Genomic DNA, 17,030 nt, shown 5'->3' on the forward strand with positions numbered 1-17,030 from the left:
AAAAGAGGCTCCAGACACTTCAGCCTGTCACAAACCTGCAACAGAAAATGGGATAAATCCCAAGCAATCACCCTTCTGCCAAGGGGATAAAAGGCATCTGAAGATCTCTGACAGTAACCCAAGTGCTCTCAAGCAAAATCTGGGCAAAAGCCCCTTGATTTAACACCTGTACCAAGTGAAAAACACCTCAACACTGAGGTAGCAAAGAAAATACAGCGCTCTCCTGGCACTTTCACCTGACAATGCAATGCATAAACAGCCCTGTGTACACAATAACAACACAGATCCCAACGTACAAACACTGAAGAGAAAATCTTTTGAGCACTGTCAACGATGGACAGTTAGGGACCGAGTAAACTCGATGCGCCCTGGCCAAACGTGGCTCAACTGAGATTTTCAAGGTGTCGTACACAAAATGTGACCTGTAGAAATGTCACTGAATACACTGCGGAAACAAGACCAATGTGGGCTCCCTGGCTCCACACTGCCTCAAGGCATACACTGCATAAGCTTCCAGGCAAAAGCCCTTTGAAAATGTCACCCAAAAGCTGAGATTTGCACTCAGCAAAAGCATAAAAATCCTCTGCAAAATCAAGGCATTACCTTCCCGAAACAAGATAACTGTGCAACCACCACACACTGTGGTACTAGTCACCTCAAGCACGAGGGACAAGAGTGTACTTGCTGTACCTCAAAAAAAAAACACAGTTTGAAGGACTGAACAGCTGGGAATGCTCTCTCTTTGCCTTCTTTCCCCAAAGAAAAATGCTGTACTTGTTGTACCTGTGTACTGGCAACACTGTACCTGCTGTACCTGTGTACTTGTGCAGGGTACAAAATCCCAGAACAGAGAGAGAAAGGAAGAAAATTTCCCGAAATGCTCTTCCCTGATGCAGCTCCCTGTCGAAGAAGTTCTTGACGCTGCTCCCTGTACGTACGGCGGCGTCCGTACAGTACGGACGCCTGTACGGAGTCCGTACGGTGGTACGAACGGCCGTACGGCGGTACGAACGGCCGTACGGCCGTACACGCGCACGCCTGCGCGCCGCCCTGTACGAAGCCCGGAGGCTGCAGCAGCTAGCTGCTGCTGGCGCTGCTCAGCGCCGCCCTGCGCTCCTGCCCGCGCTGTCCAGCTGGCCCGCGCTGCACTGCCGCTGGAGCTGCCCGCGCTACGCCCTGGCTGCTGCCCTTGCTGTCCCGCGCTGCCTGCGCAATGCTGAGGGCACGAAGCCCGAGGGGAGGGGGAAGGGTAGAGAGAGGGGTAGGCAGGGGTAGGGAGGGAGTGAGGCTGGCTCTGATACCAGTTGAAGGGGGAAAGGGAAGTGGGAGAAGAACAACCGGGAGAGAGTGAGAGAGAGGAGTGACACTAAAGATGCGGGTGTGAAGTGATGAGCCACACCACAAACTCATAGGTTTTATTAGGATTAGGTTTTTCCCCCTATGACTGTCTTAAGACAGTCATAGGTGTCATATCTTTAATAAAGGGGTGGCAATGTGCCTTTACCCCAACATCAAGGTCCCAAATGCTAAACTGTATCTCTTGTCAAAGGGGGACAAGAGGTAATTGTAATCTTGTACGTTGATGACTTGATTCTTGCAGGTGATCACAAGGCAAAGATCTTGCTTGTCAAGAAGCTCTTGATTAAGGAGTTCGAGACAACGAATCTAGGTCTTCTTCAATACTTCCTCAGGATAGAATTCAGACAGAGAGAGCACAGCATCTTCATCTCTCAGGAGAAGTACTGTTTGCGAGATTTTGGACTGCAAAGAGGCAGCGATGCCAATGGAAGTTGGGATGAAGTTTGAGTGCCTAGAATACATCTCACTTGGTAGATGCCTAGGATACTCAGCCAAACAATTCTTTTGCCATTGGTGTCCTCTATCGATTTTCTTCAAAACGCACGGAAAAACACTGGAAGAAAGGATTACAAGTGTTGAGGTACCAGAAGGTACTACCACATATGAGATGACTTACAATACAGATTTGGAGCTAGGAGGATTCTATGACTCGGATTGGCAGGTGATTGGGACACCAGACGCTCGCCTTCAGGCTATTGTTTCATGCTTGCATCAGGTGCCATTTCATGGCTAACCATGGAGCAGCCAATGGTTGCCCTTTCTTCCATGGAGGTGGAGAACAAGGCTGCTTGTATAGCACATTGCAAGTCGTCGTGGCTCAAATGGAGCTTGGAGGATATGGATGTTCTTCACGAGGATGCAACGGTGATCTTGTGCGACAATCAAAGTTGCATAGCTATTGCTAAGAACCCCGTGTTTCACGCACAAACAAAGCACATCGAGATCCATTACCATTTTATCTGGGAGCTCATCATTGACGAGATCATAGAGTTAATGTACTGTCCGACCTATAACAACATCTCAAATGTGTTCAAAAAAGTTCTTCCACGAGACCGACTGGAGCACCTCATTCAACATATGGGTATTGGCCCACAGCTGAGTCATTGAGAGGGGGTATTAGAAAAGTCACTGACCCACTTGTGAGGGTTTACCTAGAGCATGGATTTGCACAGGAATCTAGACCTACTCAAGAGGACTATCTGCATCAATGATAGGTGTTGTACGATTGCGATGGATCTGCAGCAGGTATGTGTGGCAGCAAGGTAGCAGGACAGCCAGAAGACTGAACCGCCAAGTGCCTACGTATGGGCCTCGCCGCAAGTGACTTCAGCAACAACAGGTCACTATTCAAACAAGAGCAAATCATTCACCTCTAATTGTTGTTTTTGCCCAGCACTTCTACTTGAAGTGTTCAGCTCTTTTGTGAGCAGATTTTCCCACATTTTTGGATGAATACTAAGTTCTCTCTCTCTCTCTCTCTCTCTCTCTCTCTCTCTCTCTCTCTCTCTCGACAGAATCAAGGCAGCAGTCCCGGCCATTGATTGGTCAGCAAGCCCAACTGATGACAAGAATGATGATGAAGAGGAGTCTTCCCCAGTTAATTTATCGCCTAGGAATGGACACGTTGTCATCACCTTCAACTCGAAGACACTCAGGAAGAGGATTCTACAACAATCCTATAAGCTGAAGGGGACAAAGATATGGATTGCTGAGGAGCTTACAAGAACCCAACTGAAGAACAAAGCTACCGAGCTTGCTAAGGTTCGGGCAGCTAGGGAAGCAGGAAAATGGGCAGTATATCGTGATGGTCTTGCAGTGATTAGAGAATTTAAGACAAAATCTAAAGACCCTCAGTCTTAAACTGATGTAATGGCCACTCCATAGCCTAGTACTTAGTTCCTTTTATGTTTTATGTTCTATGTGTTTTGTTTTTTTGGAGGAATCTGATGATACTCCCAGGGAGGTTGCCTATGGCCCTCTCTGTACTGATGTATAAGCAGGTCTCTTTTGTCCCATTGACCTTTTTAGGTCTCCAGTGGACATTAATAAACTTTCTTCCTTTCTTTCTTTCTCTCTCTCTCTCTCTCTCTCTCTCTCTCTCTCTCTCTCCATACTCTTCCTTCTCCTCTCATTCTCTCCATAATCCCTCCGTACATCCCGCCGTACAGCCCACCGTGCAGCTTTCCGTACAGCCCTCCGTAATGCCTCCGTACAGCCCGTCCTACTGTTCCATAACAGCTTGCCGTACAGCTCGTCGTACTCTCTGTACAGTCCCAAAGCCCCCCGTACAACTCATTGCCCTATACAGTTCTCCGTACCCTTTCCGTACCTCCTATACCAGTCCATCGTACCAACCCGTACTTTCTCGTAGCAAGCTCCTAGGGTCTCTAACCCCAAGTTGGGCTAAACCCCCAGCCCAACTCAGGGGTTAGGTTCAGCTAGGTAGTTCCAAAAGAAATAGCCAATATGGAATGGCCTACCCTCTCCTCCAAATCCCCCTCAACTCCATCAACCTCAACTATCAGGACTCGGTACTCTCTATCATTGGACAACATGAACAGATTTGTTATTTGCAGCAAGCAGTCAAAGAGTTAAGGCTTGAGCTGGCAGAAGTAAAAGCTTGACTTCAAGTTCTAGAGGGACCTGGCAAGCAGGCAATAATTTTGAGGTTGTGAACTCATGTAAGAATTCTCCTCCTACTCCTCAACTAGTCTCTACAGTCAAAGATATGGTCCATACTGAAGTACAATCAATCAAGAAAGAAGTGATTGAGGAGTTTGACACAAAGGCGAACAAGACTGATATCCAAGAGGAAATCAAAGAACACGAAGCCAGAGGTGATAATGCATTGAAGATTAGAGTGGGGGGGCTCCCTGAAAGATGGTTCAAAGATGATGACTCTTTCAATGAGACTTTAGCATATGTCAAAGCAGCCATGCCTTATTGAATGGAAGGTTGATGATGATAATGATGATGATGATGATGACGGGGAAACTAATATCCGGCACTCCAAAGGACATGCTATTCTTACACTTAAGTCACGAGATTTACGGATCAAGCTTCTTCGACAATCTTACAAGTTGAAAGGGACCAAGATATGGATAGCTGAGGAACTTACACGAGCTCAGTTGAAGAACAAGGCAACGAAATTAGCTAAAGTCAGGGCTGCTACAAAGGATGGAAATGGGCAGTTTATCGTGAAGGCATAGCACTAATCAAAGAGTTTAAATCCAAACCAAAAGACTCTCAGTCTTAAACTGTTGTATGGCTGATTACTTATTCAGACTATGATGTAGATATTCTAAATAATTGGGGTTGCTTTTGCACTCCCTGAGAGCTGCCATGTGCCCTCCCTAAAGCAGATGTACTAGATGGTTTTTTGCTGTTCCATAGACCTGTTGGTCTCCCGTGGACATTAATAGACTTTATTTCTTTCTTTCTTTCTTTCTGCTGTACATTCTTTGAGTGAGGTTTCAGTTTGTGAGTGCATCTAAATGTTTGGAAAGAGTTCCTAGATCTATCCACAACTTGAGAGGTTCAAGCAATTAGGACTCTATTTCTAATGGTCTCCTCACGAGCTGTTTGTCCTCGCCACCCATACACTATCATCTCATTATGTGCAGAGTTATTCTGCCTTCAAGGCCTATGATGCACACTTGTTTCATCCTCACGACCACCTTTGTATTGTGAGAGACCTGGTTTTGTCCCTCCGTCCATCTCATGATTTGTCGCCGCCTCTATATCATGCTCAACCTGCTTCGTGAGACATGCTTCACGACTACACCTCCATATAGTCGCCACATAGCCCATTTGTGCAGAATATCCAACTCATAGCCCAGACATTTTGGGGCTTACGCTATTGTAAGTAAAGGGTCAATGCCCAACCTGTAAGCCCCCAATGAGGAGCTCAGGGGCTTAATACCTCAGGATGTATAGGGGTAGATGGTTAGTAGCGGGATGGGCTGAGGCTGCCATGTGGGCAGCAAGATGGCTGCCACATGAACAGCAGGCAGAGATCGTGCTTAGTGTTAATTTAGGCAGCCCAAAGGGCCACCAATGTCTGGACCGCACCTCTGAGTGGCCGACAGCACTCTATTGCCGACTTCATGCCTCCACTGCCTCATCCATCCTGATATCTTGCTGCTGCCGATGATGATGATGATATTGATGACGATGCTGAGACTGATAAATAGTCGACCATCAACATGACTATATTGTACTTAGGACTTAGTACTGCCATTCTGCATTTTTGCATTTTGCACTGATATGGACGCTCGTTTAGTAGCTCCACTACCACAACTTGTTGTATCAGGATTTTCACAGTCTCATAGACCCATCGGTCTTCCCAAGACTTTAATAAACTTTCTTTCTTTCTTTCTGCCTTTGAGAAATGGCTGTGGGGCTGGAAAAAGCCCAGCCACGAGCCCATATGGAGGCACAAAACTTGCAACAGGACACAGTAAGAAAAGGGCTGCAGGAAAGAGAGTATACCTGGTCGGCGGCGGCGGCAGGATTTTGTCCAGCAAAGTACAGCAAGTACAGGAGGTATGTAGGAGGTGCAAGGGCTGCTAGAGGTGGGCAGCAAGGGTAGCACCAGAAGCAGCCAACAAGGGCTGCTAGGGGAATGTTAAATAGGCCCCGACAGCAGTCGGCAGACTGTGACAGCAGAGTCAGGATGGGTCAGATCCGGTCGACAGCCTGCTTGACCAGGTCGGCTGGTCTATACAGCCAATTGGCCAGTTTGGAAGGGGTTCTCCCTTGTAAACGGCCCCAACCAAGGGGGCCAAAACACTTCAGTTACAGTGGACTGGGCTGCATCTAAAGCAGCCAGAAGAGGACCTAGTAGTCTACTCAGCCTGCAGACCTACTCACCTGAGTGAAGAGCAGTGGGAGAACCACATCAGTGGAGTGTGCTTGCAGGGCAGAATTCCATAGATCTCACAGCAGACGTAGGTGCAGCCGTACACCTATAGGAGAGCACAAGGAGTACATGAATGTGAGCTTTGTCTGCTCAGAGCATTACTTTGCATGAGTGCTCCGCCTTGAGCAGCAACTGAAGCCTACATGCAGCACTTGGCAGAACAGGGAGAGTTAATGCAGGGCAGCCCAAGAAGAAAGGGAAATGCCACTGCAGTAAAAAGCCAGGCCAAAGAAAATAAAGAATCAGGTTTGGCTGTTGATTCCTCTACTGCTGCTGCAAATAAAGCTGATGACCCAGCAAACTTTGTGCACAATGAGTGGACTTTTCCATTTGCAGTTACGATGCATCACATGAGCACATGTCCCTGAGTGTGATATTGTGAATGAAAAACATGTCGCATGGTACTTAACAGTGGAGCTCACATCCAAGCGGCATTTGTTCAGCTCTTTGAACGCTGCTCCAGCTAGTAAAAAAGGTCACTTAAGCTATTAATTCTGCCAACCCACTTAAAGAAGTGGTTGAAATAACTCTTATTGCTGCTAACTGTACAAATTTGTGCCTTTCAGATGTGTGTTTTGTGCCAAGCATAAAGGAAAATATGTTATCAATTTTCTCTTTTGCAAAGCAAGGTTACGATGTAAATTTTGAGCAAATGCATAGTGAGGGATAGAGAGAATGACTACACGATAGTCACTTCTAGAAGCTTGTTTCAAGGCCTGTATCCAAATTGTATCCAAATGACTCTTTTGAGAAGAGGGAATAAGGATGCATGTAAGGTTGCTACAGCATCTAAATCTCGAATGCAGTTATGGCATGCCAATGTTTCTAAAGCATCTACATCTAGCATGCACGGTTATGGCATCTTAATGCTGCTGTAGAAACATGGTATCGTAAAGAAGATGCCTATGTAGAGCTGCCACCAAAGCACGTGTGTGAAAGGTACAGCTTGGGTAAAATGCATGGGAATATTATTCCAAAGGATCAGTAAGAGCTGTCAGGAAATTGCAGCTTATTCACAATGGTGTGCGTGGTCCCACAAGGACACCATCTTTTTAGCAAGTATCTATATTTTATAGCCTTTATTGATAATTTCTCCAGATTTGCTTGGGTATACTCCTGAAGTAATTAAATGCGATTTTCAGCATTTTGCTGCAGTGGCTGAAAATGAATCACGTTGCAAGGTGCAGACCCTCTGTATGGATAGAGGGTGGAGATACTTGTCAGATTCATTGAAAACATACTTGGCAAAGAAGGGAATAAAGCATCAGTGTACTATTGCCATATACACCATAGATGAACGGTGTCGCTGAAAGAAAGAACATAACCTTGATGGAGGTGGCAACGTGCACGGTAAATGTGCAACTTTTGGTTTGAGGGTGCAGCACGCCTGGTATGATAGAAAGCTTAAATTTGATTACCCCAAGACTTTTAGTGGCCTTGCTTATATTCATGTGCCAAATGAGATGCAAACTAGATGACAAGGCTGCCAAATGCATATTTGTGTCCAACGGTGGCAGCAACAGATACCCTCTCCTTGATTCACGCAAGCAGAGAATCTTCCACAGCAGAGACAGTGTGTTTGCGGAAAATTCACCTCAGCCACTTGTTGAATTCAACAGACGGATGACACACGTGACACAGCCCACAAGGTATGTTTGAAGGTTCAATTTCAGTGGGTCCATGAAGACCAGCCACTTGTAAGGCCTAATGGACAGCATGTAGAGGCAAAAAGTCAGCCTCAAAATCAGCCCATTGCTGTTATGGCATCCTCACTGGTGTCATCAATTCTCAACGGTTGAGGAAGGCCATTGCATAAACGTATGCTGGCGTACCACACACCCATACCTGAGCATCCTTTTATACAAATGTATATGTACCGAATTTCTTGTAAATCCAGAGGTAAGGGGGAAACTCAGTCATGAACTTAAGGAGAAGCAATTTAGTCCTCCTGCAAGCTACACAATCCTGTGAAGAGAGTATATAATGTAAGACTCTCCTCTAAGAAAAAAATTATTTTAAAAAATCAGACACGGCTCCTGAAAGTAGAAAGCAATACCAAATCAGCAGGCCACAGCTTGGATGAAAACTTCACAAGGGAGAACTCGCATGTCCGCTACTCTAGCAAAAACACTACCTAGATGAATCTAAGAACACCCCAAACTCATCATCTCCTGAGAAAACAAATAGTGTGGCTTTAATCTTATCACAGTCACCCAAAAAGATGCTATCACCCCTAGACACTGGTCACACACTCACCTCGAAACGGTTTATAAAATCCTTGAGAATCTTGTTCAAAGCATGGCCAATGTGGAGATCACCGTTCGCATAAGGCGGTCCATCGTGAAGAGTAAATTTCTCCTGCGGAAGCAGATTCAGAATATCCCATTAGGGTGACCTTTGCGACATTAAGTTCTTAGTTGGAAATCGCAAGGTTTATCCGTGTTCTCTCTCATATTGTATTAAGTTGCGAAAATTCCTACTTTACAACCAAGGAATCAAACCACGTGCACATACGCCAACTTTGAAATCATACCCCGTCGTTTGTCTCTAGCACCTTCTCCAAAACGTTGCTGTCCTCCCACATCTTCTGAATCTCAGGCTCACGTACTACAGCATTCGCTCTTAGACCGAAATTTGTTCGAGGCAAATCCACGGTATCTTTGTACTGCCCACCTTCCTTCTCATCACCTTAAAAACATCATCGATGCAAACCGTTATTGTGGTAGAAGCTCCCTGTGACGCAATCTCAAGCACGCGGGACTAAAGCTGATCGATGCTAATATCTCCAGGAATAAGAAACAAGCCTGATAGAACGCTCTCAAAATGAATGCAGCCGCTTGGGAACATCTACCTTTTTCGCCTTTTTTCGCGAGCAACATAGGACCTCTTGCCCTGCGCTTCGAACTATTTAGCGGACATGAAAATCCATCTCTGGTAGCAGAGCAAAACCGTGAACAGGAAATGCGAATGCCCAAGTCTCGGAAAGGCTTGTTTACGTCAAGCAAGTGCTTCTGGCTAATTTGAAAGGGTTGACTCGTTTGGAACGATCTGGGTCGAAGCTTTGTGCTGGCGCTCAAGCATAGGAGCTATCCCAACGTAAATAAAGAGCGACAGTCAGTGGAAAAAGAGATGAGGTAGTAAAACAGAGAGCACAATCTTCCGGGAAGATGCAGCCATGTTTACCTGCCAATTGTGGCACGACGGACAGCAGGAGCGCGATCGGCAGCAGGCGGAAGCGAGCATAGCATCTAGAGCTGCTGCTGATGAAGCTCGCATCGCTGCAGCGGATGAACTCGCGCTCACTAGCAACGCAAGCCAGTTGAGGATCACACAAACTCCCAATCATCAATGTCGTTAACATGTAGGCCGGGTCTGGTGTCCTAGCTCAGCTCTCGTGGACTACACCAACCAAAGGCGTGTGGTGTGCTCTGTGAGTTAATGGTGGTGTGTGAGTTAACCACAGCTTTGGACACGCCTCTCCTAGTATATTTAAAAAAAATTGTGCCTGGGCAAGATTATGCCACCTCCTGAATAAACCTTGGCATGTAATCTTGCCACCTCCTGAATAAACCTTGGCATGTGAGAAGCTCTAATCAGCATACTAAGTACCATCTGCTAGATCACAATTGAATCCAAAGATATCATCAAGCAAAGAATGTAGCTTTTAATACAATCCTCTACTATAACTTTCATAGACTCTATATTCTATTTAGGACAAGGAGCCACAACCGATTTGGAGTCCTTATCAATAAACCACCATAGACGACAGCATCTCAAGCTGAGGCCATTTCTCCCATAGGGCTCTTCATACCAACTGGAGACTACCAACCCACCCAACATTCACTATCGTAGTCCAGAACAGGCACGTTTACCAATTTGAGTAAAGCTGAGCGTTCTCTTTCAACTATTGATCCCACGTGTCATTGAATTGATCAAACCTTTATTGTTCAGAGTTCGAGCCACCCAGACATTACTATAAAATTGTCGAATGAGAATTGATGTTATTTCAAAGTTGTGTCTATGAGTAAACTAAATGTGATTCCATAGTTGAGAGGGGTCCTAGTTGTAATGTAAAGTATGTTAATAATAGGAGTAGCTATGTTAAACTTAAGAAAAAAAACAAGCAACCCATGGCAGCAGTTAATTTGGTTAGGATCAATAAAGAATTAATGCAATCATTGGGTTTGAAGAAGCACGTGGCAATTAGCAATTACATGGATTGAACGGAATTGCATGGTAGTTGTTTTGAGAAGACATCAACCTTGTTAGATGCATCACTTAGTGGTTTGTGAATCCTCCATTTGAGGCATGATTCTCTCAGTGACTATCCGCTAGCATTCCACTCCATCAGCCTATGATTATCTCTTGGCTACTATATATTATGATGGCTCACTTTGCTAGTGTAAGCATCAATCTCATAGTTCTACCATGTAGCCCTCCAACAACACCCGTAGGTCTGAGGAAGCTTAGTTGTGCAATCTTCTATCAACTGCCATTTACAAAATAGCTTATTTTAGTTTTATACATGATAGCAACTCTTTCTCTCATTGATGTGTTAAGTATCTAAGGTGTCTTTTATTTGAGGTCATGGAGACTGTGCATGATAGGTCAATCAAACTTGAGGAATTCAGTGGCTCTAACTTCCCTACTTGGCAACTAAAGCTTTGACTTTATCTAATGGAAAAAGGCACATGGTTAGTTGTTGTTGGGCAATTGGAAGCTGCGAATGACATGGCTCTTGGAATACCTTGTAGAGCACTAAGGAATAAGTATAACCACCATCTCGATCTACCAAAGCTTGTTAGTGAAAATTGGATTGCAATAGACACATTGTTTGGGTCTCGATTGAAGAATCCCAAAGTAATGAATTCTTTGGCTTGAAAATTTCTAAGAATACTTCTCTTAGTGAACACGAGTAAACTACGCTCAGTCATCACGAAGTAGCCTATTGATCTTGGGGTGCGGGTTGAAGAAGACAACTCTAAGGCTATGCGTTTGTCAAGCCTACCCTCAACCTATAACAACCTTGTCAAGATCTTGTGAGTTAGCACTGAGGCTAGTCTAAATGGGATAATATGAACCTTATTAGATGAGGAGCGTCATGTTAATATCACCTTTTGAAGAACTTGCTTACAGTAACAAGGTTATAAATGGTAACAACAAATTCAATAAGAGGAAGAACCATGAGTAGTTCAAGTGCTAGTATTGCAAGAAGCCATGCCATAAAGAAGATTATTGCTTCAAGAAAATAAATGACACTAAGAAGAAGGATGTAGCTATAGGAAATACGGTGGCAAAGGAATCTATGAGACTATGTGTTGCTGAACAAACATGTGCGATTATGATTATGCTTTCTTTTGAAAATATCATACTCTTGTTTTTTAGGTCAAAAGTCTCATTGCACAATCTTTGTTTTGTGAGAGTAATCTCCTTTTGAGAACTCATACTTATGTCAAGCTGCTATTCCAATCTTTGTTAGTGATTCTCTTTGGGTTTTGGAGTCTTCACTATTTCATTGGGTTACAATAGTCTTGTGTTATTTCATGTAACCTCCTACCTTCAATTTGAGGGGTGGTCTCAAACCTTGGTAGGAGTTAATTTGGTTAGCATCACTAAAGGGGTAATATAGACATTGGTTTTGTACACTTGGTAACTGCATGGATTGCATGGTATATATTTTTAGAAGAAATTGACCTTGTTAGATGGATCACTTGCTGGTTTGTGAATCCTCCATTGAGGTGTGATTCCCTTGGTGACTATTCATTGGCATTTCACCCCATCGGCCCATGCATATCTCTTGGTTGCTATATCTTACGATGGCTCTTTGTCGATGTAAGCATCAGTCTCATAGTTCTACCAGGTGGCCCATGAACAAGAACCATATGCCTGAGGAGGTTGAGTTGTGCTATCTTTGCTTGGCAATAGCTGAGTTTAGTTTTTACGTGTTAAGTATTTGAGGTGTCTTTTATTGGATGCACTAGATTTTGAGTTATTTCCTTCATAACTTTGATGTTTTTGCACATCAGAGCTCAACGATTTAGATTAAAAGCACAAATGATCTAGAAATTTAATTTTATCTTTGAAAGTAATCTGAAACTAAATTCATTATTACATACTATCAAATCTCACCTTTAAAAAAACGCTAACTTTTGGCATGAGCTTGTTAAATACAATATAAGAACATGCAACCACATGTTATCAAAGTTTGTCTTTAACAAAACATTAGAATATTACAATTGAGACAATAAGTCTTTCTATTAAGGAGGCTCTAAATCTTTCCCTTAACATATAAAGGTCAAACTTTTACATCTTATGTTTTCAAATCAAAGTTTGACTTTGTAAAGAAAATATATATTCAATTGGACCTAAGTAGAAGGAAAAACTATGCTCCCTTTGGATTATTCTCACCTACCCCTTTAGTCTCTCCCACCACGACTATACCCTTTTGGTTTTGTTATTGTGTGATATCACACAAAAACACTTCACTCTCAACATCTCTCATCTTATATCCTCCTTCTATAGCAACCTCAATTCAAAAAAGCCTCTCAAGTCTTTATAATATACAAGCTATTATTATGACATGTTGCTTGGACACTCATCCCCTATTACAACACTCTTAGCCAAATAAAACACAAAATGAGCTCAACATTCAAATGAGGGCATGAAACCATTATGGGCCTCTTAGCATGAGTATCAAAATGTTCTCATCATAATCGTTCCTTCATCTACATTCCTTTGATAAAATTTCTTTGTTTAATTATAGGAATCATCACTCTACTACACCCACTAAAGCAAAGATGAAAGGAAGTGTTTAATTTTATTGAGATGTTCTACCTATGCATTCACATCATACACATGTGTGTTTGTCTCATCATGGTAAGGCAAGTCACAAACAAAAGACTTAGTTAACAAAGGACACTATATTTTTTTGCAAAATCATACAATCCTATTCAAAATTTCTTTTCCAAACTAGGGGGACATATTAATAGTCATAGATTTCATTTGTATTACACATTTGCTTGTGATATATCGATATAAATGCAAAAGAAAATTAGGGATGGGATTTCATATGTATCCTCAATTGATATACCATGCAAATACGCAAATGTCAGATAGGAATGGATTTTCTTATGCTTAACATTAAGAATAAAGCATACATAAATGAAATTTTAAGTGATGAAATCCAATGAGAGTCTTCAAATTACAAGCATGCTCTCCATAAAAGGAAATAATTGATCATGTATTTTAGGTTGTGTGATTGTAGAATTGGAATTTTGGCTAAAAAATAGAATGTGTTAGCTATACGAATATTTAAGTAACAATGTCCAATTCACTTACCATAGACTAACCAAAAAGATATGGCACTTAGAGGAGCAAACTCTCCCACTAAGCACATGAAAATAGGTGGCGACAAAGTGTGAACATAAGGTGGAAAAGCTAATGGTAGTCGGAAGCTTATAACTGCTTCTAATAATCAAGCAAAGATCTCACAGGGGGAAAAATTTCATTGGGTTAAAAAAAACTCACACTTCCCACATGCCTACATTTAGATAGAAAGAAGTAAATTGCCTTGTAAGCACATAGCCAAGTAGGGAAAAGGAAGGTATGGTGACTCAGAAGCAAAGAAACACTTGATATGATAAGTAATATGCTATGATTTTACACTATATTGGTCACCTTTTTAATCCAAGGCTTCCATCTCATATGCTTGAGGGAAATGAAGTGGAAGAGTGTGGATTTTAGTGCTAATATTGCAATATCAAGCATTGGAAGAGGAATAATAAAAATTAGAAGGAAAAATGAAAGTATATGCCTATGATTGATGTGAAGGACATGCAAAGGATTCATGAAAGCTCGAAAGGGAGTGCATTATACATGCAAGAAATGCAATAATGCATTCCAAAAATATTGAAAAATGGATGCACTAGGTAGCTTAAAAAGGCGAGTCTTGGAGTAGCACATCTAGTGCAAGTGGAGGACTCCTCTATTATGGCAACTTGGTTGCCATAATTATGCCCAAGAGAACTAGAATCTAGTTCTCGAAAGGGTTGTAGAGAAGTCTCTTGTTCAACAACTAGGAGGAGCTTGGGAAATCCTTTATCTTAGCCCTTCAATGTATTGTTCATCCTGTAGGTAGGGGGGGCAAAGAGGCAAGAGCAATGGCTTACACAAAATGAGATTTTGAGTATGTGATAGTAATAAATTAATCTAGAAAGCATCATAAATAATTGGGATAGGGAGCTACCTGGGGGTGAGGCGAAGGAGGGGACGAGGATGAATAAGGTACTTCATAGAAGGCTTATCATAAACCATACCTTGTAACTTCAACCCTTAGGCCTTCTTATGTACCTTGTCATGCTCAATGTCTGCATACATACAATTAAGCACAATTACATAGAGCCATTTGGTGGAGTCAACATCCTCCTCTATGGCTTGACCAAGAGGAGGACATAAACAATTGTATATTCTTTAATTAAACCACGTCCTTAGCAATGTTTCCCTCCATTTTGAGAGACCGCATTCACAAAAATTCCTTCATTGAGACCCTTAACAAGTTGTGAGTATTAAAACATTTCAAAAATGACCTTTAAACTATGAACATACTATATCTACATGTTCCACCACAAAAAGACTTGATCTTTCATCTTTTTTAAAAAGACCCTACAAAGACAAACACAATGATGATGTATTCAACTTGCTTGAAAGTATAGCACATGTCTTGAAGACAACTGATAGAAGACATAAGACTTGTGGCAAAAAAATCCAAATATCCAATGACCCTAAGTGTAGTGGAGGTTTGCATGCAGGAGCTACGACTAAAGACATTGATGATTGTCAAGATTTTCTATGGCAACCTTGACATTGTCGATGGTGTGTTTACACACTATGACATCCAAAAGCACCCTCACACCATATGGATAGAATTCAATGACAAAAGAATAGGGAGGCATACACGCTCAGCCAACACATCCCTTTATGGGGACAATGCTCCATGCACATGGACTTAAATACTCTAAATAGATCGCGAGTTCCACATGGGAAAAAACCATCTCAACCTAATTTGTTGAACACAATTTCCCATTCAACCAATTGTAGCACAAGCAATACACTGGCCCAAAATAGCTCCATGGACTTTTTGTCATTTCACCCATCAAACATAAAGTCACATGACCTCATCTTGTATGATCCATGAGCTGTTGTAGTGACATGGCTAGAGTTGTCTTATTGAAGTTTATGTTGAAGTCCCCTAATATGTAATTAGGAGTTCTTGGAACAATGGTTGAGATCAGTAGTTTCAAAGCCTAGAACAAGAATCTTGTCTTTTCCCTCGACGGCTCATAGACATTAATTGTGGCTATTGTTTGGAGCGATGCTGTTTACTAAGCGCCTTCTTCAAAGTAGTCCTTTTCTTGTTGAAGATTGAGTTGTTATTTGTGTTCCAATGCTTACTTCTTGCTCTTTTTAGATGTGATTGAATTTGGGAATGTTGGTGTAACTTGGTTATGTTGGGTGAGTTTCTTGAAAGCACATTATTGTTGTGGCAAGCATTCTATGGCACGAAAGGATGTCTTATTTTAGAGAAAGTAGGGACCTCATGTTGAGTGATTATGTGTACTTCGTGTCCTTATAGTTGCAAGAAGTGTATTTGGTCAAGAATCCATGCAAAAGTTGAGTGAAGGCATTTGATTTCATTGAGGGCCATAGTGTCTAATTTGATGTGTTTGTTTTTTAGTTTTTTAAAGGATGAATAGAGAACCTTTGGATTAACTATTGACCACATTGGATCAACCTTGTCCATATTTGGACAAATAAGTTCAACTATAACACTATGACAGGTACAAACTTCATATATTCTTCAAATGATTAGCTCATCTACACTGTAATTCCAAACATAAACTAAAACCACTAATTACATTGCCCCAAGTTCTCTGCAAGATCTAAGCCAAACAATGAGTATTTGCAAACAATGTATGCCAAAAAACCAACTGCTAGAGTACCTGTAAGAATAAAACCTACACAGAAGGCCCTGCAACAGAAGTGTACTGACACTTTCAGCATGCACCGAGCTGACAGTATGGATTTGTCACTGTACGGTTAATCTACGGAATCTGCCCATAGTGATTGGCTTCTATTTGGTGCTTGGATTTGTCCTCGTCATTGGAAGAAACATCAATCATGACTCTTACTCCCACTCACAATTTAGGAAACGTACACCATACCTCCTCTTAGTCATAGTGATGGCATCAGTTAGTGCAGATGAGATGAAGGGATATAAAGTAACTACCAACTTGTAGAGGTCATTAAGTCAAGAGAGAAGTGACATCTCAGCTTGTGACATTAACTCCAATAATACTACAGAAGATATCTACCTCGTTTTGATGAATAATAATGTCGAAGACCACAAAATAATGTCTAAGTTTAAATTATTCCAGATATTTTCTACAATGGGCTCTCAGGCCCCATAGTTAATCTTTGAGTTGGCACGTTGGTGTATGAGTGCAAGCTACCAAGAAATGTGTTGCCTTCATCCTTAGAGTCCTTGAGCACATATTAAGGTGTAGGGGACGACCATATTGGATGCTAAAACCAACTTCCTATGGATTCCCAAGAAGTTGACATCCATGCAACTATAGCCTTGATGCTTATCAAAAGAAGTGACTAGTCAAGTTCACTTGGAGAAGATATGGCTAGTTGTATACACTATGTTCAAACCCTTACATGTGCCCTTATTTGCATAATCAAGGGATCG

At 42.2% G+C, this 17,030-nt stretch overlaps 1 protein-coding gene across 1 annotated transcript in view; it reads right to left on the reverse strand.

The window, feature by feature from the left end:
- The window catches only part of OVA2 (tRNA synthetase class I (I, L, M and V) family protein), a 122,526-nt gene extending 112,896 nt beyond the window's left edge, over positions 1 to 9,630 (reverse strand). The window contains exons 1-4 of the mRNA XM_087372987.1: positions 9,464 to 9,630; positions 9,132 to 9,366; positions 8,814 to 8,968; positions 8,537 to 8,638 (exon numbers count right to left, since the gene is read on the reverse strand). Of these exons, the coding sequence (XP_087229113.1) occupies positions 8,537 to 8,638; positions 8,814 to 8,968; positions 9,132 to 9,366; positions 9,464 to 9,556 (585 nt within the window). The 5' untranslated portion in view covers positions 9,557 to 9,630. The remainder of the gene's footprint in view (positions 1 to 8,536; positions 8,639 to 8,813; positions 8,969 to 9,131; positions 9,367 to 9,463) is intronic.
- Positions 9,631 to 17,030: the final 7,400 nt, after the last annotated feature.

Source organism: Dipteris shenzhenensis, chromosome 3, assembly GCF_047967505.1.
Source record: "Dipteris shenzhenensis isolate YYH24624 ecotype China chromosome 3, Dip_SZ_1.0, whole genome shotgun sequence".
NCBI classification, from domain to species: Eukaryota; Viridiplantae; Streptophyta; class Polypodiopsida; order Gleicheniales; family Dipteridaceae; genus Dipteris; species Dipteris shenzhenensis.